This window comes from Diplotaxodon limnothrissa, linkage group LG2, assembly GCF_057381915.1.
Source record: "Diplotaxodon limnothrissa isolate DT_005_m linkage group LG2, D_limnothrissa_male_GT1.1, whole genome shotgun sequence".
Taxonomy (NCBI): domain Eukaryota; kingdom Metazoa; phylum Chordata; class Actinopteri; order Cichliformes; family Cichlidae; genus Diplotaxodon; species Diplotaxodon limnothrissa.
The window spans coordinates 35,357,931-35,381,890 of record NC_140597.1 but is presented as its reverse complement, the minus strand read 5'-3'; the positions used below and the strand labels follow the sequence as shown (position 1 = coordinate 35,381,890).

At 40.4% G+C, this 23,960-nt stretch overlaps 2 protein-coding genes across 2 annotated transcripts in view; both read right to left on the bottom strand.

Annotated features, from left to right (window-relative positions):
• atg2a (autophagy related 2A) overlaps window positions 1–11,592 on the bottom strand; it is a 28,533-nt gene extending 16,941 nt beyond the window's left edge. The window contains exons 1-11 of the mRNA XM_085363027.1: window positions 11,078–11,592; window positions 10,534–10,696; window positions 9,941–10,090; window positions 6,086–6,188; window positions 3,804–3,948; window positions 3,097–3,303; window positions 2,902–3,001; window positions 2,219–2,383; window positions 1,674–1,810; window positions 1,251–1,329; window positions 262–514 (exon numbers count right to left, since the gene is read on the bottom strand). Of these exons, the coding sequence (XP_085219153.1) occupies window positions 262–514; window positions 1,251–1,329; window positions 1,674–1,810; window positions 2,219–2,383; window positions 2,902–3,001; window positions 3,097–3,303; window positions 3,804–3,948; window positions 6,086–6,188; window positions 9,941–10,090; window positions 10,534–10,696; window positions 11,078–11,248 (1,673 nt within the window). The 5' untranslated portion in view covers window positions 11,249–11,592. The remainder of the gene's footprint in view (window positions 1–261; window positions 515–1,250; window positions 1,330–1,673; window positions 1,811–2,218; window positions 2,384–2,901; window positions 3,002–3,096; window positions 3,304–3,803; window positions 3,949–6,085; window positions 6,189–9,940; window positions 10,091–10,533; window positions 10,697–11,077) is intronic.
• Window positions 11,593–12,893: 1,301 nt separating this feature from the next.
• nxf1a (nuclear RNA export factor 1a) lies at window positions 12,894–23,671 on the bottom strand. The gene is made up of 21 exons (XM_085372307.1): window positions 23,428–23,671; window positions 22,676–22,883; window positions 20,925–21,084; window positions 20,751–20,834; window positions 20,386–20,490; window positions 20,082–20,162; window positions 18,895–18,964; window positions 18,495–18,583; window positions 18,272–18,379; window positions 18,030–18,139; window positions 15,426–15,462; window positions 15,027–15,095; window positions 14,859–14,914; window positions 14,559–14,666; window positions 14,333–14,391; window positions 14,130–14,245; window positions 13,998–14,040; window positions 13,823–13,901; window positions 13,261–13,443; window positions 13,117–13,177; window positions 12,894–13,005 (listed from the first exon to the last, which is right to left on the bottom strand). The coding sequence occupies exons 1-21, from the start codon at window positions 23,453–23,455 to the stop codon at window positions 12,967–12,969; spliced, it is 1,893 nt and encodes a 630-aa protein (XP_085228433.1). The 5' UTR covers window positions 23,456–23,671; the 3' UTR covers window positions 12,894–12,966.
• Between the last annotated feature and the right edge of the window lie 289 nt (window positions 23,672–23,960).

Below are 23,960 nucleotides of genomic sequence, written 5' to 3'. Positions count from 1 at the left end.
GACCAACTGTGTGTGAATGCAATTTGAGAGAGAGGACGGAAGCAGGACCAACAAAAAGTCGGAAAGAAGGAGAAAAAAAACCCTCCCAAAACATCTGCATCCTCCTCAATACCTACAGACTAACTTCATTAATGTTTGTAGTACTTAAGAAATATATAACTACCATCTAATGATCAATCACAAGCACCTGGTTATGAAAGTGTATTTTTCGTTGTCCTTCCATACAAAACCACAATAAAGACGATGTGTGCATTTTTTAACCTGAGATTTGAGCGTGGGCAGGCTTTGGCGAATCCGCCTCTCAGTTGATGGAAGTCTCTTTCACTGAACATGCTGTCCTTGAAGGCGGTCAGCTCCTTGAAAAACACCTTAGACACCTGAGCCAATGACGAGGCTCCGTCAGCACTGGAGGGTTGTGGATCCTCCTGCAGAAGGGTTAGAGTGAGTCCGCCAAGGGTCAGTCGCAGCAACGCGTCAGGCTTCAGCTGCTCTGCCTGGCCGCTGTGTGATCGTCCTGCAAAGATGAGAGTTCAGCATAGAGACAAAGCATGGCCAGGCTTTCTTGCTTAATATAAGGTTATAAGTAAATTTAATTTGCTTTACATTTAGTTGTCATAGTGTTAAGGCACTGCTTCTATTACTAAGTGTAATCATGACACTTGTTATATTAGACCTCCTGATTCTTCTATAGGCACAAATGCCAGGACTCCCTTATTTTAACACCATCTTCTGGCACCCTTCTCTTTTGCTGTTTCTCCCAGAAAAGTCCAGCAACTTTCTTGAAAATCTAACTTTTTTTAATGTGTACATATATATATATCAGACATGCAAGCTTTTTGTGGTCATCTAAAGTTGCAAGACTGCCCATTAAACACAGCCTACATGCAAACTTGTCAACCCAATTCAGGGTGTATGTCTGCAGGTAGACCAATTAGATGCTCCCTGACTTAGTTATTTTTACTTCACCACTTCAGCTCCTTTTATAGCAAAGGCAAAATGAAGAGTAAGACTTGAAAATACTGAAAAATCAATAACTTTGTGGCTTTTGTGAAGCTGAAAAGATTCGAGCTTCCTGAATTAATAGCAGCACATTTTTTCTGAAGTATTCAGGTAGAGCGTGAGCTTCAACCAAACTGTTCAGTCCTCTGGCCGGACAATGTACAACTGTGTACTTTCACCAAAATCATTTTACACATATCCCACCCGTCCCTCTTCCCAACATAAACCCATTACTTAGCACTCCACATTACCTCTACTGCGGCCGCTGGCCTGGGGTAGACTAGATAGACAGCCAGCAACAGGATATCTCCTGGGACAATTCATGACGCCCTGGCAGGAAAAGTCAAAGTGAGAACAAGATTTACAAATTCCTGTTTAATGCATGCTATTCTTCAACATACATAACTTTGTGCTTGCAATTGGTGCTAAAACACATTTTTGCATTTGTTAACAACTGTGAAACGCCCAAAATAAAATAAATGAAATAATTGTTTAAAAAATAAAATAAAATAAAAAAATCATACTAGATATTTTTATACTTTTCATGGCATGAGCACACAATACAAATACAGATCAACCAGAAATTTATTCTGACAGTTTTTGGACCTTAGAACAATCAGGCATCTGTTAGAAATTTAAATATGCGCGCGCACGCACACACACACACTGTGTACCTGTGCAGACAGCGGCTGTGCGAAGCTGGCTAGACTGTGTGTGGAAGACTCCATGTCGCTGTCTGACAGCTCACTGCCGGAGCGGACAGATGTCACACTGCTCGTCATCCCAGCAGGACCCATAGAGAAAAACATTTCTGCAGGAAGACACATACAGACACACCGAGTGATTAATTACTGAAATGTAAACAAACACTTCTTCACGTCATGTTCCTGTAAGAAAAGGAGCAGCAGTTTTACACACCTTCAGGAATAGGACATAAAATTAAAATACCAGACTACTCTCTGTGGCTCACACAATCAAACACCAGACTGGTGTCCTGTATCTTTTTTAAATGACACTATCAAAGGAAACTGTGTATTAATTGCGAGCTAAGATATTGGGAACAAACACCATTTACTATCCCAAAATAAATCAACTCATGCTTCACAATTTACTTGGCTTTTTCTTTTTAATTAAATATGCAGATTCTTAACAGTCCTCCTGATGTTAGGATGCATTTGAAGCAGACACAGTATAAGAGGTCTTGTACTGATCCGTGTACCTCCATTCTCCATGCCGGTGACAAACGACTCGAGGTCAGGCTCAGTTTCCCACTCATCGTCTCTGGGACTGGAGCCGAGCTGCTTACCGAGGTCTTCCTCAATCATTCGCATGTCATCCGAGTCTAACGGACGACTGTGCACTCTGCCGCACTTGGTCTCTGGCTCTGGGTAATAGAGGAGCGAATATCTGATTAAAATGGTTCAAAAGAAAACAGACCATGTGTATAACCTCACATTTAGGAGGCGTTTAAAAATATCTGTGACATTATTGTTTAGCTCCAGGCTGCAGCAGGAGAAGCCAGACTAGTGTAGGTGTTTAAGGACAGAGACGTTATCACATTATGGGGCTGTACAATGTACTGCTTGAATTTGTGAGCCCGTACTACTTTATGGTTCAGAGGATCATACATTTCAGGTGCAATATTATGAGCGAGGGCAATACTTTTTAACCTACATGACCATAAAGGGGAAACAGAGAAAACTTTAATTTTAAAATCATTTATTTATGTTACTATACCCCCAATTACCTAACTATGCTTCAACCAGTCTTCTGCTTTCACCTAGAGTCAGCTGACAAAAATGGCATTCTTTAACTTATAAAGGTACAGACTATTTTAGGTCATGGCATAATCATAAAACTGGCCATGAATTAGTTTATATCACACTGCCCGTTTTTCTGTACCAGTGTCTATACAGAGGGCTGCCAGCAGGTCTGTCAGATGGGTTATTTGATCAGGAGACAGCAGCATGTGGACACAGCCCACTTTCCCATCCAACTCCAGCTAAGAATCGGAGAGAAAGAAAAGAGAGAGAAGTCAGCCTGAGACAGTAGTTGTGTTTTTGCATTTCTTGGTGTGCATGAGAGAGCTTCGTGCACCTTTGGTCCGGGCAGCATGTCGTTTTGTTTGATCTTGACGGTGGTCTCAATGAAACCGGAGGAGCTTCCTATAAGGAGCGGCTGAGATAGAGGGGCAACTTGTGGCTTGGCCTTCTCCTCTTCCTCCTCCTTCTTATCATCGTCGCCTTCACCTTCCTCTCCCTCACTAGCCATGGCTGAATCTGTGTGTTCCTCCTCAGGAGTACCCTGTCAAATGAAGACAGAGATGAAAGTCAGGAACATTTTCTTCTTCACATAATGCCACTTGTAAATTATAATTCAGTTCTAAAGAAAAAGCAGATCCACACCACTTTGTCCTCCCTAGGTATCACATACCATTATTATGGAAGTTGTACTTTAATACATTATTTTCTGACAACACTTCACATAAGAAAAGACAAATCATCCTGTTTGTAAAGCTGTAACCTAAAAAGTATCCTTCTGAAGTCAGACATTTTTAAAAAGCTGCAGACTTTCTCCAGTCAGATTGTCTGAACTGATCTTATAGTCTCAGTTTAAACATCAGCAGATCATGTCTGTGTCATATCTGCAACGTGTCCCCAAAGCTGTCCACATTTGTTAGTCTGATTACTTGTATTCCAAATGAAAACTAAAAATGTTGCAAAAAAAAAAATCTAAAGGTAAAAGAAATAAAGAAAATAAAATAGAAAAGATACAGAAATCTGAGGCAGCGTGGTCTCCATCACCTGTACTATGCCATTGCTATCATAGAACAGCTGAACAGCGCTCAGCTGGAGGATCTTGTGCAGGAAGGCGGGTGGCTGGTGGATGTCGACAGGCACGGCAGTCTGGCTGGCTGGATCGCGCACTGCCTCGTCGAAATACTCCAGCCTGGAACAACATGGCAAAATCAGAAATGTACACCATTTATTGCTAACAGCAAATTTAAGTGAGAAGAAAATAACGGTGGAAACAGAGGAAGACATTACACTTGCAAACTGGTTTCAATGTGACAAAACACCAGTCGTGTAATTAATGGTATGCTGATAACCAACGTAATATTCTGACCAGAAATACACACTTACACGATCAGTGCCTTCAGCACCAGGACAGCTGAAGCAGAAGCTCCTGTTTAACAAACACTGCATGTGTAACATGCCTCACTTGACCTGAATCAGTTCTGCCCTTGTGGCCTCTGATCACAGATCAGCAAAACTCAACCTGTGCAGCTTTGTCAATATGCCAGGACAACAGAGAGTCATCAGTCTCACAGCAAAATGCCAATAACGTCGTGACATATGAGGGACACAGAAAGACGTGTGCAGGGCATTGAGGTTTAAAAAAAATGAGCATACTGTAATCCAAGTCTATTTAAAGTAATCTTTACCTTCCTTTTCAGATAATAACTTGCGATTGTCAAAAAAATATTAGCAACTATAGTTTAAATAATTTAAAAAGTATCCTGATGCATTCTCAATCATCCAGGAAAGTAAATCTCCAAAAGTTGAATCTATTCATCTGGACGTAGCGTTGTCGAGACTGAAGAAGTCACTTGGATGAGTGACGAAACGTTTCTCCCACAAAAACGCTACGTCCAGATGAACAGATTCAACTTTTGGAAATTTAAAAAGTACTGTGATTTATCCCATTTAAAGTCCAGCCAGCCTAAAAGTAGCCTGAGAGCTAAAAACACTTTCTTGATTATGACAACTTACATCCTCTCCTGTCTTCTTAGGCTTGGATTAAGGATTTTTTAAAGTTATAAGATCTATCTGAAAATAAAAAATTGGGGGTCATTTGTAATAATAAAACAGAAAGAGTATTTTATGCTTTAAACTAGGTTTAGTGCATTTTATTTAACCATGCTTGACTACTGCAGTTGGAAATGGTTCCAATGTTATGTCAACAATGCAGCACGAATACATCAAACTATTAGGAACAGCTCTCTCTATATATAATTCTGGTGTTTCATACGCAGCATCAGTGACTCATTAGTGTCCATAGTCATCAATGAATGTCACGGTCACAGACACTCTATTATTGACAACACCTCAAGCACAGGCTGCAGTTATCTGTAGCCACTGTTCAGCCGAATACTGGTAATGTTACAGTTAGATAGAAGGTTAAAATATGACACTATTGGTGAACACATTTGGAGCTTTCTTGAAGCTGCGGATTACGATCATAGGGCCTGATTTCTGACTTCTGTGGGGAATCTTTGTAGAACCTACGACGTAACTCTGGAAGCGGCCGACGCTGTTGCCACCACTTATCCTTGTGCTGGTGCACTATGTGTTAATAACCTTGTGGTTGTGTCCCAGTCTTTCATGTGCCTGGGCATACGCTCTTTGTTGTGGTCAGTTTTGTCCGTCAAGTTTTGCTTGTTCATTCCTCCACATCCATTCTGACCGTTTCAGCTATCACCTTCTGTGAAATTGCTGACATTTTTGAGTCCTTAAACTGGTGCTATGATTATTATTCTGTCACTGATAAATGCAAATCTAGGGAAAAAGTCGCCAGAAGTGCACAGGAGGTATCAACAGTACTGAACAGACCAATCACACCGGCTGTGTTGTACCGACACACATCAAAGTGCACGCCAGGTTACAACGTAGGGTTTCAGAGGGGTTTGCAGCTACAGCATAGCTACGGCTTAATTTTCCACTTAAGCATCAATTCCAAGTAAGCCTACTATTATTTCATTTGCAAATTTCAGGAATTTCTAGTGAACGTAAATGTAGAAAAATAAACACACAAACACATATTGCTCCCTTTAATACACTGAATGAAGACAATGTGACTCTAAAAGGCAAGTAAAGTTACTGTCAGGTGAACTACTGAAGCACAAGTTATACATTTATGTGTTTAAAAGTGTTTCCATTACTACTGGAAATGTTGTTACTACTCTAACTGTAGTATCAATGAGGCTGTAACTGTAAGTATGTAAAATAACCTTCAGTGAAAACCAGGTCTAGTTTTTCCTGTTTGCAGCTCATATTCCGTTAGGAAAAAGGAAGCAGGAACTCACCTTTTAATGTGCACTTCTAAGGCAACGCCTGTTTCCAGGTCCAAGGGCTGGTGCTCGATGCGGACGATAGTGTCTAGAAAGGTGACTTTAATGCGACGAAGGACTGAAAAACAGACGACAAAACAGATATGCAAAGATTCATTAGCACCGATCTCTTACATGAGTTCTGCTTTGCTCTGAATGGTGGGATCTAATATGTACATTAACAGTGTCTCTACTGTCTCCCTGAAGCACATCTGCTTAATCAAAGCTGAATGAAGGTAAATTCTGATTTGTCAAAGTCAGAGCTAACCGTTGTAAACAAGAGGCTCTAATTCACCTCCCTTTAAAACAGTGGATATCAAACTATGGTGGAGGCCCCAGTGGTGGGGAATAAAGCCAATTCAGATGGGGCATGAACAACCATGGAAAAATGTGAAGTGTAACAAAGTTGAACTGACATGTTTTCCTGTAAGGAAATTAAAAGTTTTGGAAGCAAAAGATTTGAAGAGCAGCTTGGTGGAATTACAGAGCTGTGTGCCCAAGATGACAATATTAAGGATATGACCTCTCATTGGCATCAAAGCCAAGAGCCAAGTAAGGAACAGAAAGTACTGCCTGAAACTGATCAAACAGAGAAAGAATTACCTGTGCAAACAACAGCCTCCTTATCTGAAACATCAATCATATTTAATATGAGCAGTCACCATTGTAACAGTAAAGTAGATTATGAAAAAGAAGTAGAAGTATAATGGGGGCACTGTAAAGTTACTGTGAAATTAAAAAAAAAAAAAAAAAATCCATGACCAAACATTAATGCTGTTTGATAGCACATTATAAATGTCAAACAACTCACTTGTACTGTGTAACACTATATGTATATGTATGAAGTGTTGTTCAATTATAAAAAAATAAATTAAAAAACAGAGTAATGGTCTTGAGCCACCTTTAATGTCTATGCTTCCAAGGAGCCAGAATTTCCTCTAATTATTAAAGTGGTCTTGAGCAATAGTTCTCCAGGCCTTCTAAATGCTTGTTACTAGCAGCCTGCTTCAAAAGCACATAATTTTGAACAACACAAGAACTTGACTGTCACTAGAATCAGTAACGAGTCTTACAGAGTAATTTTCAATTCACTGTCAGTATATCCGGAAGAGATCAGGAGAGCGGTACTAATGTAAATGTTTACAGCAGGGGTGGGGAACTCCATGCCTCAAGGGCCTAGGTCAACACCCCTGAATCAAATGATTAGTTCATTACCAGGCCTCTGGAGAACTTCAAGACATGTTGAAGAGGTAATTTAGCCATTTAAATCAGCCGTGTTGGATCAAGGACGCATCTAAAACCTGTAGGACACCAGCCCTTGAGGCCTGGAGTTCCCCACCCGTGGTTTATCGCCATCACAGTTGAGAGTCATGGTTTGGGGTGCATTTGAGCTGGTGGTGTTGGAGATCTTTTCAGAATTGATGAAATTTTGAATTCAGAAAAGTACTGTGAGATTTTCATTCACCATGCAATACTATCTGGAACGCATCTGATTGGCAATAGCTTGATTTTTCATCATGACAGTGATGCCAAACATACTGACCATGTAGTAACGGCATACCTGGATAGAACCCCCCCCCCCATCAAATATAATCAATGAGCAAGGGTCTTGAACTCCAGGCCTCGAGGGCCGGTATCCTGCAGGTTTTAGATGTGTCCTTGATCCAACACAGCTGATTTAAATGGCTAAATGACCTCCTCAACATGTCTTGAAGTTCTCCAGAGGCCTGGAAATGAACTAATAATTTGATTCAGGTGTGTTGACCCAGGGTGCTATCTAAAACCTGCAGGACAGGTTTTAGATAGCTGACGGTATCCTTGAGGCCTGGAGTTCGAGACCCCTGCCCTAGAGCATCGACCTCAACATTATTGAAGCAGTGTGGGGTCGTCTTAAGAGAGAACAGAGCAAAAAGCCAGCCAAAGAATCACTTTGAATGTCCTTTAAGAACCCTAGACAACTATTCCTGAAGATTACTTAAAGAAATTATCAGAAAGCTTGCCTGAGAGAGTTCAGGGTGTGATGAAGAAGGTGTTCAAACCTAATATTAACTTTCAAACTAATTATTAATGTATTTTCCTTATATACTTTATTTTCACATATGTTTGGACGTGTTTCAATAAATAGTAGCAACTAGCATCTCACTTTCCTCACAGAATAAAAAATGAGGCGTGGCTCACTGGCCTTTTGGACAGTACTATAGGCCAAAAGAATACTTATCAGTAATGGAGTAAAGGGTAACTACATGAACAAACAACTAAATAAACATAAAAAAGAACCGCACCAATGTGGAGAAATTGTAAATTAAGGTGGCCAACTGTGAGCAGATCACAGGTTTTTAAATCTGTTCCATTTCAAATTTACCCAATATTTTTTTTTTCTCATTAGTTACACAAACCTATAAGCATGCTGGATGCAAATGAACAGATTCCCCATCTCTCACAATAATATAATCTCCTGAGTCCAGTCTGCAGGAAGCCAGAGGACGTCACTTAGCAGGGATGGGCCGCCCAGAATAGATAGAACAAGTGTGCAGTGAAACTGTTGACCTGTAGCATGCCCTATATTATATTTATGTAAACCTCCAGAATCCTGTTTTCTTTTTCTTTTCTTTTTCCAAAGAAACATCTACATCGCTGAGGAGCCTCTGATTTAGGTAACATCAGGAGGTTTGGTAAAGATGAACAAAAGCCCCTTTCAACCCCCAAAGTAGGAAATGAACCGTGGGATGATGGGTAACAGCCAGGAGTAACTGAGTAATGATAATATACAGAAGAAGGCTGTCACAGAGATGGCTTTCTATTTGGAATGAGGTGGAGGGATAATCGGGGAGATAGATCATAAATGGTTAAAAATACATAGTTTAAACTATAATTCGTTGAAATGTCAAAGCTGAGACATGTCAACACCACCATGAGGCCAGCAATGATGATTTCCCTCTTTCTTACAGAAAACAATACAAAACAACAACAAGAACTTTGGCTAGTTTTATGGTTCTTTTCCATGCAAAATAAAATATGAGAGTATCAATAAGTGTTATGTGTTTTGAAACAAAGTGAGCGTTAAAGTTCATCCCTCTGTGTGTTTATGTTGGTCACCGAACCATCTGATACACACAGTATCTGGTACACATGAAGTACAGCTTATTGTAAGTTGCAGTCAACCTACCTTAATTTCTCCCCGTCTGGCCTCGGGTGATATGTGTCACTGTTTCTTCATCTGCAAGTGTGCTAGGGTCAACTTGTGTCTGGGTTGCGTTAAGTGTATCAACAGACAATGAGCGAGACGCTTCATGCAAAAAATCTGCATGCCTGCCTTTTTTATGGACTCAACCCAACTACGCATGCGCCCTTCAGAGGACTATTACAGGAATAAGCACTGGTCAGTGGTGTCTGCACCTGTCTGTGTCTGCAACAAAGACTAATCCCCACCTTACTGCACTCGGTTTTGTTTGATGCCCCTCTCACACACACAGTGACAACAGGGGAGATAAGGGTGATGAGAGAAACGAGTGTGACTTTAAATACATGTAACACATGAAACACTCAAAGCAAAAAAGAGCAGATAAATTAGGTCAATAAAGTAAATATAATTTTATGACTTTATATTTTTATTTGTACGTTTTTATCACTTTGGTTTCTTGGGGGAAGAGGTTTCCTGGGGAATGGATGGAAAGTACTGTACTTCAAAGTGATCATAACTGTGATGGTTTGTGGGAGTTCTTGAGAACGCTTGACTTTTCCTCCGTTGCTGTGGAAGTTCTTTTGTCTGCACGCCAACTATCACATTTAGACAAGTGACAATCTGCATGCAGACAAACTGCTTTCACTCACCCGTCTCAATAGTCTGTGCAAACATCTCAAGTCCCTCCAGTGGGGCAGGGGGCTCCTCTGAAGCCTCAGGGGGGTCCTTTAGGCACTCCTGAGCCAGCTGCATGCTGGAGGTCATGCTGGACGACCAACCTTGCGAGTCCCAGCCCCCACCTGATGGCAAAAGAGGGAGCACTGAGTGATTTCTGTACTTTAGCTATTTCAGCATTGGCTATTTACCATTCTTTTAATTTCTTTTTTTTTAGTGAGATGATGTCTAAGTTACACATATGAGACAAGATTTAGCCTGAGCTAGATGTGGACCTGAAAGGATTCACAAATTAGCATCATTAGTTTAATATCTGTCAGACTCAAACATATGAAAGTATATGGCAGAATTATTGCAGTCCTTGTTCACATAAATAGTACCAAATGAATGTTTTCTTATCCTGTTTACATCTTCTGCAGTGTCCTTGAAGATAAATGATGCAATCTTAATAATTATACTGATTTTGTCAAACTGGGTTTGCACGTTAAGAAATGATAAGAACATGAGTTGCTGGCTGAGGCGTGTTCGGTGTCTCAATGAAAAGAACATATACTTTAAGCGAACTTACTGGTCCGGTACTTGGGTCGGCATGTTATCTGAAGACCAGAAACCTCTAAGGTGCAGTGATCAGTCAAGAGAGCCTGCCAAGGGATGGTCACCGTTATGCTGCTCACAAAGCCATCTACTATCTCCAGAGGGGCCCCCAGGGACTCCAAAAGCTCATTGACCGCCTGTTGTAAAGAGGAGGCAGTTAGTAAGCAGCTGCTAAGAAGTAAAAGTAAAAGAAAAAATTGAAATATGCGGTTTCACATTTGCCTCATCACTCTGGGTGTCATATAAAGCTGAGGAAGTGCATAGTTAGTGTACCATGGGCATATATATTTATGCTGAATGCAGACAGAGGTAAACCTAAACTCGTGAGCTAGTGGTGCGTTTCCTGAGAGTGGATTTCCTCGAAGAAATGTGACCTAGGCTGGGAGCCCGACGCTGGAGATTGTTGTTGAATTCAAGCGCAGTTGCGAAATAGTCGAGGGAGCACGAGTCCGACAAAAACACTTGATGGCTGCTGCTCGCGTGCCAAGATCACCTTCTCCTCACGGTTAAAAACTCACCCAAACATCGAGGTTGATATCCTTGATGACACCGCTGCCGTTGTACAAGTCCAAGCCCAGCTGATCGAGGCTCAATCGCTCCTGCAAAAAGTGACCGAGGTAGTGCTGTAAAAGGTACCGACAGGCCCGCTTCTTGATTGAGCCCGACCAGGGGAAAAACCAGCGAGACATAGGGCCAGAGAGAGCGGGGAGAGGGAGCGAAGAGGTGGTGGAGGAGAACGAGTGCGAGTACAGTCCCCTGGAAACTGCATAACAGACTAAAACAAAGTGTGCAAAAACAAGGAATGAGCCACAGCTAGCTACAAGGGGCTAAGGAAGGGGTATACCGTAACTCTAGTTCTCCCTACACAAAAACTACAAAATCCTTTGTGTCAGGACCCAAGAAGCTCCCACGATACTTTTCGAGACTTTACTCCAGCTGACGGTATCCGTCTCAACTCATATTTTCGCCAGCTTTGTGTCGAATCGCAGCGATAAGTCCTCTTCGCGTATCCCTTGTTTCGGGGTTGTTTATTGTTATCATTCGCCAACTGATGGAACGTCCGTGCGTAACTCGTCACACTGACGTAGACAAAAACCGGAAAAGGAACGTATCTATCCAGGCGCCATTTTTAGAAGGTCAGCGTTTTTATTGTAAAACACTGATTTTATATTTTTTCTTCCAGAGTTTTGAACATTTACATATAACTGTATGGAAGGCAAGGCGATATGGACGATCAGAAATCACAAATCTTATCCTTTTATAAAATGTGATATTTTTTAAATTCCGCTTCAGTGTGTACCTTTGTATGTAAAAAATAATAAAATTGAAAAAAAGATCATTTGTGCGTTCTCCCCGATTGTCTCCATTTATTTTTCTTGCAGATCGTTTTCACTTGTTCTTTAACCTTAAAATTTGTTTTGGTTAATTAAACTGGTTGTATCTAACAAGAGTTCTGTAACTCCAAACTTATTTTTTTATAAAACTTTGTGGTTTTATCTTAACTATATTTAATATAATAAACATCACAAGTCTTAGTATCATAGGTAAGGCAAATGTACAGCATATATTAAATCTACCACCCTAAAGCAAATACAAACTTAAGGCCAGCTTCCCTCAGCTGCTCCCTTCAATAACACTTTGTCTAAACCATCTGCTCTCCCTCCATTTCACATGCTCCCACATCAGACTACTCTGTCTCCAAACTGCTCAACCCGAGCTGTCTCTGATATACAAGAAAAATAATTAATTTAAATTAGCCCAAACTTCAATCTGGACAGCCATAAAGATGTAGGAACTAAAGCAGCACTGTAAAAAGTTCCATACTATATTTTTTATGTCAACTTTTCCCACACATTTATATTTGCTTGGATAAAACTTTCTGATAAAAGAAGTCATCCATGAGCAGCACCATTGATCTATTTTTTTACCCCAATGAAACTTAACAATTTTACATCTTTCAATAAGTCACCGTTTCTCAGTTATTTAAAATATTTTGACATTTTTGCTGTAAACTGAAATGTAGTCAAATTATTGGGCATTTCCCCCTCACTTTTCCACTCTTTTCTAATGTAACCTTGAAGAAAATTTATCAGTTGTGACAAAATATATTTTATTGTTAAACATAAACAAACAAAATCAAGATGAGCACATGAATACAATGGACCAATGGCCATATGTCTTTATTCCTATAAAAACTGTGTAGTGATATCTATACAAATGACCAAAAACTAAGGTTACAATAACCAAAAACAGTAGCAGAATGACATTTGGCTGTTAAAACAGTTAACACAAGTAGACTTGATCTACTTCATTCATAATTAAACAAAAGTGAGCGAATAAAAGAACAAAAGCCATAAATAAAAGTAACTGCGCTTTAGTTTATTTCACAGATATTTGATTCCACTCTTTATTTTATGAAAGCTACGTCAGGAATCTTTCCTTCAGCCTGGAAAGAGAAAACAAAAGGAGATATTTCAAAGCCATGGCCTCACAATAGTGTTTCTATGTTGATTTATAGACAGAACAATTATCATTATTATTATACAATTTAAGTTACCTTCAACTGAGTAAAGATCTGCGCTGCTCTGCTGAAGTCCCATTCATTGTCTTGTAGACACCTGTTAAAGATGTATGTTTAGATGTTTAAATACACAATCATACACAAGACCACAAAAAGATATGTGCAGGAAACAAAACGCACTTCTGTGACCACTCCAGGTTCATGCCAGACTTCTGTGAGAAAGCTGTGAGCATCTCTTGCTGCTGTGCAGTGAGGGTGGGGACAGGGCTGGAAGATGGAGTCGGGGCAGGAGCCACGAAGGCTCGGCGGATCTCCTCTGTTGTGGCCATTCGAATGAAAAGCTGGTCGTTGACAATGCACAACCTGTCACAAAAGAACCACACACAGAAAACATAAGGATATCTGGATGTTTCTGTTATACACAGGAGAAGCTAAACGTCCTTTTTGTTTGTTGGTACAATTTCTGATTAGGTTCATCTGCAATACAGTCTGCTGTCAGGCTCTAGCAGGAGACGCACGCATGTAATATGTTTGATATATTTAACTTGACCGTTATGACTCTCTGACTCTAACACAGCGTGTTACCAATTTCATGAAATACACATTTTTCTCTAGTGATTGGTGGGTGCCAAGTTGTTGCAGACTGGTCTCAAGACGCAGACTGAAGCATAACAATAAACAAACACTTCGTTATGCACCACAGGAAGATCATATAAACCGCCGGGAGCTCAGTAAAACTCACCCAGAATTTCCTGCTGGGACTGTGATGAAAACTCGAGAGAAGGCCATTGTGGATTCTCGCGATTTCCCATCAACAACAACTGAAACAGACAACAGACAGACAAATTAGTAAAGAAATCAACAGGTATGCCCCTTTGTTCAGGACCAATTCTAAAACTCTGACTAAAACAGCTCACCTTCTTTAAAGACTCCACTCACTGTGAATGACAGTAGTGTATTCTGTAAACGGAAAACATGTTTTGAGAGAATTAGAACAATAAATTGCTTCAGAGGAAAACGTCAAGGTGGATGACAGAATGAAAACCCACCGTGTAGGTGTTCACATCAATCGTAAAGGAGGCGATGTCGTGCTGAGTCTTTGGTAGCTCGTTGAGGAAAGCCACCACGTTCAGTCGTGTATGCTTCAGCAGTCGAAAGCGTATCGCTAAAGAAGTCAAAATTTCGAGAGGGAAAACATGAGGAGACGTCTCAAATCCCGACAACCTCAATTTAGACAGTGAAAGATACTCACTGGAGTCTTTGACTCTCTTCAGGTTTCGACTGTCTTTGTAATACTCTCCCAGACTGCTCCTAAACAGCAGAGGGACAAACAGACTCAATGTTAGGGGAGGACACAGAAAGAGCAACCCATGCAAACATCTTGTCAATGAAAAGCTTAATTCTGCTTTGTTGATGAAAACACCCAAAATATATTAATCAGAGTAGTAAGTTATCTACAAATGTGCTTGTGTCCTCACCTGGAGGGGTTCTGGGTGGAGTAAGGTGTTGTGATTGATAATGATGCTCCATCATGATAGGCATCCAGGAGCGGCTGTCTATCCCCCGAATCATAGATACTGTAGTACCTGCAACACAGTCACAAGCCATGAAGTTAGTTTCTGTGTTTGTCCTTTTCCCCAAAAAATTATTTCCTTAAAAGCTAATTAAAATTAACAAATAAAAACATTAATTGTTCAGTGGGCACATTATCAGTGCACCAACTCTAAAAAAATTTCAGGGTTTTCCTCATTACTAAAAAAGGAAAAGGAGAAACTTACTGTTGCAAGAACCGAAGGATGTGCGCCTTGATCTCATCGGAGCCAAAACAGCTGCCCTGGAAAGTCACACAGGAAAACATTTGTACAACGCAGATTAAACTAATTCAGTTAACAGTAATATAGACACAATGCTGAATATCAGTGAGTAAAACTATACATTCAGCTAACCTTGCAGGGGGGAATAGTGGTGGGCGTTTCCACATCAAATCCAATCGGTGGAGGGAGGTCATGACCATCCTGAAGTGAAACACACAAAATTATCGTAAAAGTTTGGTTTAACATCAATAAAGCAATACAAAAACTAAAATATGGAGATGTGCGTATCATATGAAAGATAATGACCATTTTAGGGTTTCCCAGGGAACACATGAAACAAAACTACTCTGATCATTTTTCCCATTTTGGCCAAAAACAATAGAAATCAAGAACACCAACAGATTCTTCAGAACATGACATTTATTGGAATATTCAAAAGGATTTTATAGCATCTTTAGGTAAAAGAACAACTAAATAAAGGAGAATGACTTCAAAGATAGTGAATTTTGAGATATAAATGTGGGAACCTACCAGTCTGAGAAGCCGGGGAAACCTCTGGCGCACAGCACTGGTATGGGAACAAAAACCAAGAGCAGGAACGTTATCGTCACAATCCATACCCATACACACACAAATAATGTTCATTACTGTGGGTATAACTGACAGTCACACCTGCTGATCCACTTAATGTCATTTTGTGCCTTTCAGTTGAATTTTTAGGACACTACACTTTGAGGATGAAATTAAAATGTTTCATTACAACCAGTGTCACAAAGGATTTAATCTTCTGTGTGTACAAGGAAATCCACAAATCAACTTAGCGTTTTCGTCCTTCTCATATTTTTTGCTGTGCTCTTTTGAAGTTTCCCGCACTGAAGTGTACTTACCAGCTGGTATACTCACCCTCTCCCCCATTTTGGTGACATACACAGATCTGACATGGAGCAGCAACACAAGCACACTTTTCTAGGAGCGCACACATACTAACATGCAAAGTCCCATGATTTACGAGACCACACCAGGATCCAGCAAACACATTCATTCTGAAGTATTAAAATAAAGAGATTATGCATTGCTGGGAGAGAGGTGGTTACAAAATCTCTGGCCAAGATGTTGGGGAACAGATGAGTCTACGTCACCAAGAAAACAAAACAGGTGAAGTACAGTTCAGTGACATACTAGCACAAGTAGCCTAACATTCAGAAGACAGTCACTATTCATCATTTGGGTGATTTTCATCAGCGTCTGTGCCCACGATTATCAGCAATTAAAGCAGACCTGAGAAGAGAGCCGAACGGCAACGACAGCAGGTCTCTAAGAGAGCTTAGCCTAGCAGTCCCGCCGCTCATTCTGTACCCATCCCCTGCTGCTAAAGTACGAAATTTACCAGCTAACTTTCTCACTCTGAAGAGTAAATAAACTTTCTCTAAGCTTTTTTTTTTTTCAAGTAAAATTTGGGACCAAACCTCTGGTTAAAGAGGCGTAATCATGACGTAGAGTGATAATCATCTAATAATAATTGAGCTTTTTCGTACTGGTCACAGCCATCAGAAACTGGAAGAGGAAGTGTTTTCATGTTGGGGTTTTTTCTGAACTGATTTCCAGTTCAGAACATATTTTCTTCAGACGTTTTGTCAGGGATATTTGCCAAACTCTCCACTTCATTCACAGACAATCAGAGGCCCATTTTAGGCAAAAGAGATCAGACTTAGTGGGAGTGTTTTCTCTCTTTGGCTCATCACTGGTCATTGATAATGACATTTCCCCCTCCGCCTCATCCCAGCGGCTTTACCCTTGAAGTCCCGTCTTCTTCACTTCATCTCATCAGTGAGTCTGAGCTCACAGGGACTGAGGCCGAGTAATCGTGACTGTGCCTGCCTTAGGTTGTCCCAGGGTTTCGAGGTGGGATCTTACCCGTCATGGGCTATCCAGCCTTCCATACTCGCCTGATACGGGGGCCAAGTGGGCAGGGGTGCTATGAGGGGAGGGGACACACTGGCTGTGGAAATTTTCTTTGTTTCATCCAAAATTTGTCGAGATGAAAATGGCTTGCCCACTCTCCAACAGAGAGTCTACACTTTTACAGTACTGCTCAAAATCTCATTATGGATCCCTGTTTTTGAAATAAATCAGATGTGAAATGCTCACTTTTTTTTGCTTTTTGTTGCAGTTTTTGTTTTGTTTTTTAAATTAGCATGCTTCTTATCATCTGCAGTGTGACAGTATTTTTACAGCAGCTTATGGGATAAGTAACCACAATGTCAGCAGGGGAATACTAGGCAGAGCGCCGCCTAGAGTGACAACACACAAAGATGAGACCAAAGCTTGAAAGGAAGTGCCACAGAGAAGCTGAACAACCGTCAGAAAGAAGAAGTAGTGCTGTTCACACTGCAGAGGGTTTAAGCAAGCTGAAAGGAAAATAAATTTTAACACTGTGCAAATTTACTGTGGTCAGATGTCCTCTCAGCAACTTTTGAAAGTAAGAAATGATTAGTTTGCAGTGCGAAAAAGAAACGTTAATCATTGAGTGGGAAAAACACGTTCAAACCCCACCCCCCCTCAAAAAAAGCAACGACAACAACAAAAAAACCCCAAAACATTTAAATACCCACAGATCCTTGATTATTTAACGCACAGCACATAGCTGAATACTTGTGTATGTCACTACAAGTGTATAGGTATAGGCACAACTGCATGGATATTTAAAAGTCTGTATGCAAGTAAATCTGTACATAAATGACAAATATTAATCAGTTATCATTTCCATTTAGGGCATTTTTAATATTCCTCAACACAGTGACAAGATCAGAAAGCTTATGGTGTATTTAAGTCAACTGGTACGTCTCCTTCAACTTAAAAAAAAAAAAAAAAAAGAAGATAATATCTGCGAGTTACAGTGTTTCACTCACAGAAAACACAAGTCGTTAAAGTTTTTATGAGTTGGCTCTGCTTGGTCCAAGCGTTCATCCTCAACTCCTGAGCAAAATGGTTTGTTACTTTACAGCCATCTTAAACACAAACACAGGTAACTGATCTTGTTTTGTAGCATCCTGCATCATACTCAGACAGCCACACACAGTCACTGAATTATTTCTGTAAGAATTACTTTTTCAATCTCGTGAATCGCTGACTGACCTAATGTATGAGGCCTGGTCCTTGAAGACGTCACACAGAGGGTTTCGAGTTAGCCACAGCTCCACCAGCTTCAGGCCTTTCACCTTGTCCAGCTCCCGATCAGACTTTAGCTGGAGAACCACACAGAATCAGGATTTTTTTTTATTTTATTTTTTAAATTGCACAAACATACACACGCAACGTGCAAAGGACCACTAGGTCATGTCTGTTTATACTTCTACAAACTGAGTAGTCAGTCTCACCTCATTTTGGGAAAGATTGAGCGTTTTCAAATTGGGCACCTTGGTAACCAATTCAGCCAGTTCATCCAGTTTGTGAATACGGTTGTTACTCAGGTTTAAGGACGTCAGCTGGCAAAATGAGACACAAAATGATAATGAGCACACTTAAATGTGTTCCATTACTTTATAGCAGCTACAGTAGATTATAGAAGTGCCTGTGCTTCTGTCACTGCACTAATGTTACCTCAGGAATGTTTTCTTCAATGATCTTGATGACAGCTTCCATGTTAGTCTTCCTGTTCAGGATCACTTCAATGTTTTGGGACACCAGGTCTGTCATGCAAGATAAAATTAGCAATAAAACACTACACAAACATGTTAAAGTGTTGTTTTACATGGCAGTAAATAAAGTTCTGCAAGGTACAGTTTCACAGGAGGATTGATTTGACTCTTGGTGTAAAACATCACAGGAAGCCATTTAGAACAGGCATTCAATCGCCATTTTGCAGAGATGCAAGTATTGTAATAACAATAATAATCATCATTTCTGTAAGGCTGGTCAGAAACTTACTTATAAGTATGAACCGTGTGATCCTGGTAGCAAATGTATGTAAAAATTTTTTTTAAAAGATGCGTATAATCACCTGGGTCTGTTCGAATGTTGTTCAAGTCGAGTGCTTGCTGGGAGGCATCGAAACGTTTTGCCATGCATTGCTGTCAGATAAAAACAAGAATCAACACATTAGCCTCCAAAACACCACAAATGGTCACAATGGCAAAATAATTCTCCTCTGAACTCTCTCCACCACTCAGGTCAGATCACTTCTGTTGAATCAAATGCAAAAAGAGTTTACCAATTTAATAAAATGAATGCAGCGAAGCAGCCACCACTTTACCCGTTTGCTCAATGCGTCCAAATATAACAACACAAATAAACTTATGGTACAGTCATATAAAAATTTCAAAAATTTATAAATATTTTATTAAGGTTCTACTAACGCTCCTAATCACTCCCCATAGTTGCAGCTTTACTCTGAAAACACCTGACTGGGACAATACACATTTACAGTTATTATAAGTAGGGTTTGGCTAGAATATAGCAGCTATTGGTAGTTCAGTGGTCTGCTTGCTTGAGAATTTGACATGTATTTCCCAAAAACACCAGAAGGTGGTGCTTTCTTCCTTTTTGTTGTGTTGAGTGGATAGCGTACACTCATCAGTGAGTCATTTTATTGTTGATGTTAAGTTCATCATAACAAAGTCCTGAACATTGTGCTTGGTTAGTTTGGGGCGCTTTGCCTTTATGGTTGTGAAACTGAGATGTCGTCATTTTAAATCATACTGCCTTACTACATTTAGCAGTAATGGGTGAAATGTGTATTTAGTCAACTTTGTTTTCTGCAATTTCATTCTAAAAATGTCTCTACAAACAAGACAAGCGCCATACTTGGCATTTTTTGACAGGGAGTCAGGTTGAGACGATCGGTTAAAAATGCAGGCTAAAGGCCGCCTGTCTCCAACTTCTTAGAGACACGACAAACTTTCACTTTCACTCATGACATGTGCATCACTAAAATGAAAATGCTTTGCTTTGAGGTTCTATAATTCTGTGACCTAAACTGGTAAACTGCATTTAAACGAACGTGCTATTAACATCACTAATAAACAGTTAATATATGTAAGAACGACACTTTAACAGTGTACTTAGTACTAGAACACCATTAGTTTGAGCAACAGACTCTCACAATGATTAGAGAAACTCAAAGACATTTTGAACATTACTTATGAGGCTTTTAGCCACAATCACTGCCCCCACTCAGGTGCTTCCTACCTTCAGGTGCTCCAGGTGTTCAGGCTTCAGGTCAGAGAGGAGGAATGACGGTGGAGCACTTTTGTTGACGTGCACTTCGACCTTGAAGAAACACAGATGGAAAATGACAAATCAATAACTTAAGATTAAGATTGTTTGATTAATGGTTATTCATTATCTTGTTTTCACATTCAAGTAGGTGGATAAACACTCAGTAGCAGCACACCAATGATCTGTGACCTTAAGGCAACAGCACAGCAGAGTACAATAGGCGTGAACAGTACACATGACACAAAAACCTATCGATATTATTACACCAACATACCTTATAACCATCGGTGTCTGTGATCTTATGTGAACACTTGTGTAAAGCACTGGCAACAGAGGAGTCATCCACATAGAAATGGACCCTGTTATGGTCCACATGGTACTGGATAAAGAGGGCAAGACAAGAAAGAAAAAGATAATACAATTAAAATCGCCTTAGACTTACCTTACAAATTTTACTACATGGGTACTGCAGATATTTTCTGAATAATTGTATAGGCACAAAGAATTACATCATTTATTTTATCAGAACACAACATACAGAAACTTAAAAAAGCTTACTCATACATTTGCTACTTCAAGAAATATATAAAAAGGTATTAAATCTGTTTATAACTAGTAATTATAAGTGCTTAAATTCACCTGTATAGGGTGGTACGGAACGGAACAAATGTTCTGGAGAGCTGGGAGTAGCCACTTCTTGTCATATTTTCTTCCATGTGGAATCTGCCAAACATACAAGAAACAAAATATAATTTCTTTATAGATTACAAAGTGGTTTCTTTGACTTCCTGGGGTGACCGTAATGATACACACCGTTACTTTGTACCAGCCCGATTGGTTTTTCCCTCCTCCGCCACCTCGTTCTCCTCCTCTGAAGGGACCACCCCCTCCACCTCTGCCTCCACCTTTGCCTTGTCGCCTGTCTCTGTCAAACCGTCCATCTAATTTCCTAAAAGGTCTTCCGTATGGGTTACTAGGGAGAACACAACAAGGCAGTATATATTCAGGCATATGGCCACACAGGGAAAAGAATCAACGCAATTTTTAAGTTCTATTTCTCAGTATTCTGTCTTTGTACAAGCAGTTTATTTATCTATTATCATCATTGCAAATCATGCCATCTGCCAAAGATTAAGTCACAATTCTGGCATGTGAGGCGCTTTGATAAACTACCAGTTTGTTGTGCCTATCTAGATTTTTGCAATCTGGTGTGTGCAGAGCAGAAGGGCTAAAGGTACCAGTAGGTCGGTCTCAACGTGACTCATCAATCATATATCTCGAGATAGCAATAAGGAGATTCCTGATAAAAACCTCTGTAATTGCGTTGTTTGCCATTCTGACTTGTGTTCTGATTCTAGTTCAAAACCATTTCCATCATTTAGGGGTAGACTGCAGCAAGTGTGGTTATGATATGCACAAGCAATCACCAGTGTGCCAACCACAATCCTTACAGGACTTTGCATCAGGTCGACAGGAGTCAGGTTTCAAAATTACACGGATAAATGCTCTGTATTTTTCCTTACATTCAGTGTTGCTTTAACCTTTTGTCAAGGCCCAACACAGCTTTCACACTCGCAGTTCTTATTGTAGTAATGGTAATGGTAATGGCCTGCATTTGTATAGCGCTTTTCTAGTCCATAGGACCCCAAAGCGCTTTACACTACATTCAGTCATTCACCCATTCACACACACATTCACACACTGGCAATGGCAAGCTACATTGTAGCCACAGCTGCCCTGGGGCGCACTGACAGAGGCGAGGCTGCCGGACACTGGCGCCACCGGGCCCTCTGACCACCACCAGTAGGCAAACATGGGGTTAGTATCTTGCCCAAGGATATTTGACATGCAGCCAGGATGCAGCCTGGGATCGAACCACTGACCTTCTGATTAGTGGCTGACCTGCTCTGCCACCTGAGCTACAGCCACCCCTAGTAGACTTAAAATAAATAAAGAAATAATTACCCTACCCCAGTGTTTGTGAAATAGTCACACGCATGTACTGGCAGAGCATGAGACACAGACAGGCAAACTTATTAAAACACTGCTTTACAGTGGCCTCCCTTTTTATTACCTGGAATATTCTCCTTCATCAACCAGTTTTTCATTCAAGATGTGGAAACTAGAAAAAAAAAGTCACACTGGATGCAGGACACGAGCTGATATTTTAATAATTTCATGTTATAATTTTTAGCTGACTAACAAAATCACTTATTTTTTCTCAGTTCACTTTTACCGTTTCAGTCCTGTTCACTTTTCCTGTGGTATTATTCATGTCAGCAAAGGAACAGAAGTGAAAATGGTCTGGTGCTCTACTTTCTCATCCTGTGCGGGCTATTCAAGATGCAACACCTTTCCTACAGCTTCACATGAAATCCACATCAAACACCTAAGACCTTGCTGTTTATGTGTTACTCACCTTACAAGAAAATTATACATTGTGCAAATGTTCTTTTCAGTTTAAAGCCATTAATTGTTTACTTAGACTAAAGTATTACTGTGAGAAGTTTATCAGACAAACTCTAGCAAATGCATTCAATGAAAGTGTAACTTATTACACTTACAATCTGTTCTGGGAGCTGCTGTCCTGACAGCCATCACTCATAGTTACATCTCCATCAGTATCTTCAAGCCTCGACCGTGGTCCAGGACCTCCAAACCCTCCTGAGTGGTTTCCACGCTGGCGGTCTCTGCGAGACCTGTCATACCGACCCTTGTGAGGGCCTCTGCCTTTACGGTTGCGAAACTGTGGTGCGGTTCTGTCATCATGCTCTGTAACGGAGAAAGTAAGTTAGCTCACAACCTAAATATCACATCTCAGCTACAAAATACAAGCAATAATAACCCCCCAAAAGGCATAGGTTATGAGTTAAATTAAATCAGCTACTGTACATGGACTAGATAAGACTGAAAAGAGCTCAAATGACTGTTACAGATTGCAATGTAAACATTAAAGGAAGCTTACAATTTTAAATACGCACTCTGTAGCAGATTTTAATTAAGCCTACACTTTTGCAAATTATGCACATTTTAAAAAGTCCTTTAAATATCCAAGACAAGCCCTGGTCTTGTTGATCTCTGCAGTAACTCTCTGGACTCATTTTACCAGCGAAATAATACAAATATTCATGGCGTGGTACTGGGTAAACATGTGTCACAAAATGACACCTCCGAGATGCCTTCGACATATTTTTACCTCCGTGAACCATGAAATCGGTTCTTCTGACCTCTCTCCTCACCATAAAGTCTCCAAGATCTGTGGAAAGGTCGTTAAAAGTGCAGTAAGTTTAAACCTGCAGTGAACGTGGCTTCTTACCGTTGTAGTAATGCCCGCCGTCCGCCATATTTCTCCAATAGTGTTGGATAACAGCCACAACCCAGAGTAAAACAAAAAACAACAATGCTACTAGTGGTGGTTTCTTTTCTTTGTTTCACGGCACTCAAAGCCAAGGCTGTCGGAGAAACTCCAACATTCCGAGTGGACCAGCGGAAACAAAGGCGACCCCGACGTGACTGTCGGCTCGTAATTAGCAGCTTAGCTTAGCTTCCCCTGCCGAGCCCAAACGAAAAGACAAAGCCGGAAACACAACTGGGTTCTCTTCCGGGGCAAGAAAAGGGAGCGGACAGTTGAAACAAACTACGGTGGGATTATGGTCAAGTAAAAAAAAAAAAAAAAAAAAAACAATGTACAAATCAGGTTTTGCTAGCGTTAGCTTCGACTTACTTTTGCGTATATATGCGCAAAACCTATAGCGCGAAGCTTGATGTGGGATATCCGACCACTTAAATCACACACGAACCTCTTTAAAAGGCTCACCAACTTCTGTATTTCCACAAAGATGAGGGATA

Coding starts and splice junctions, on each gene's coding strand:
- nxf1a (XM_085372307.1), bottom strand. CDS start 23,455: ATGGCGGACGGCGGGCATTACTACAACG. Junction 15,096..15,425: donor TTCCCCGGCTTCTCAGACTG/GTAGGTTCCCAC, acceptor GTTTCACTTCAG/GATGGTCATGACCTCCCTCC. Junction 14,392..14,558: donor TCCACCCAGAACCCCTCCAG/GTGAGGACACAA, acceptor TCTGCTGTTTAG/GAGCAGTCTGGGAGAGTATT.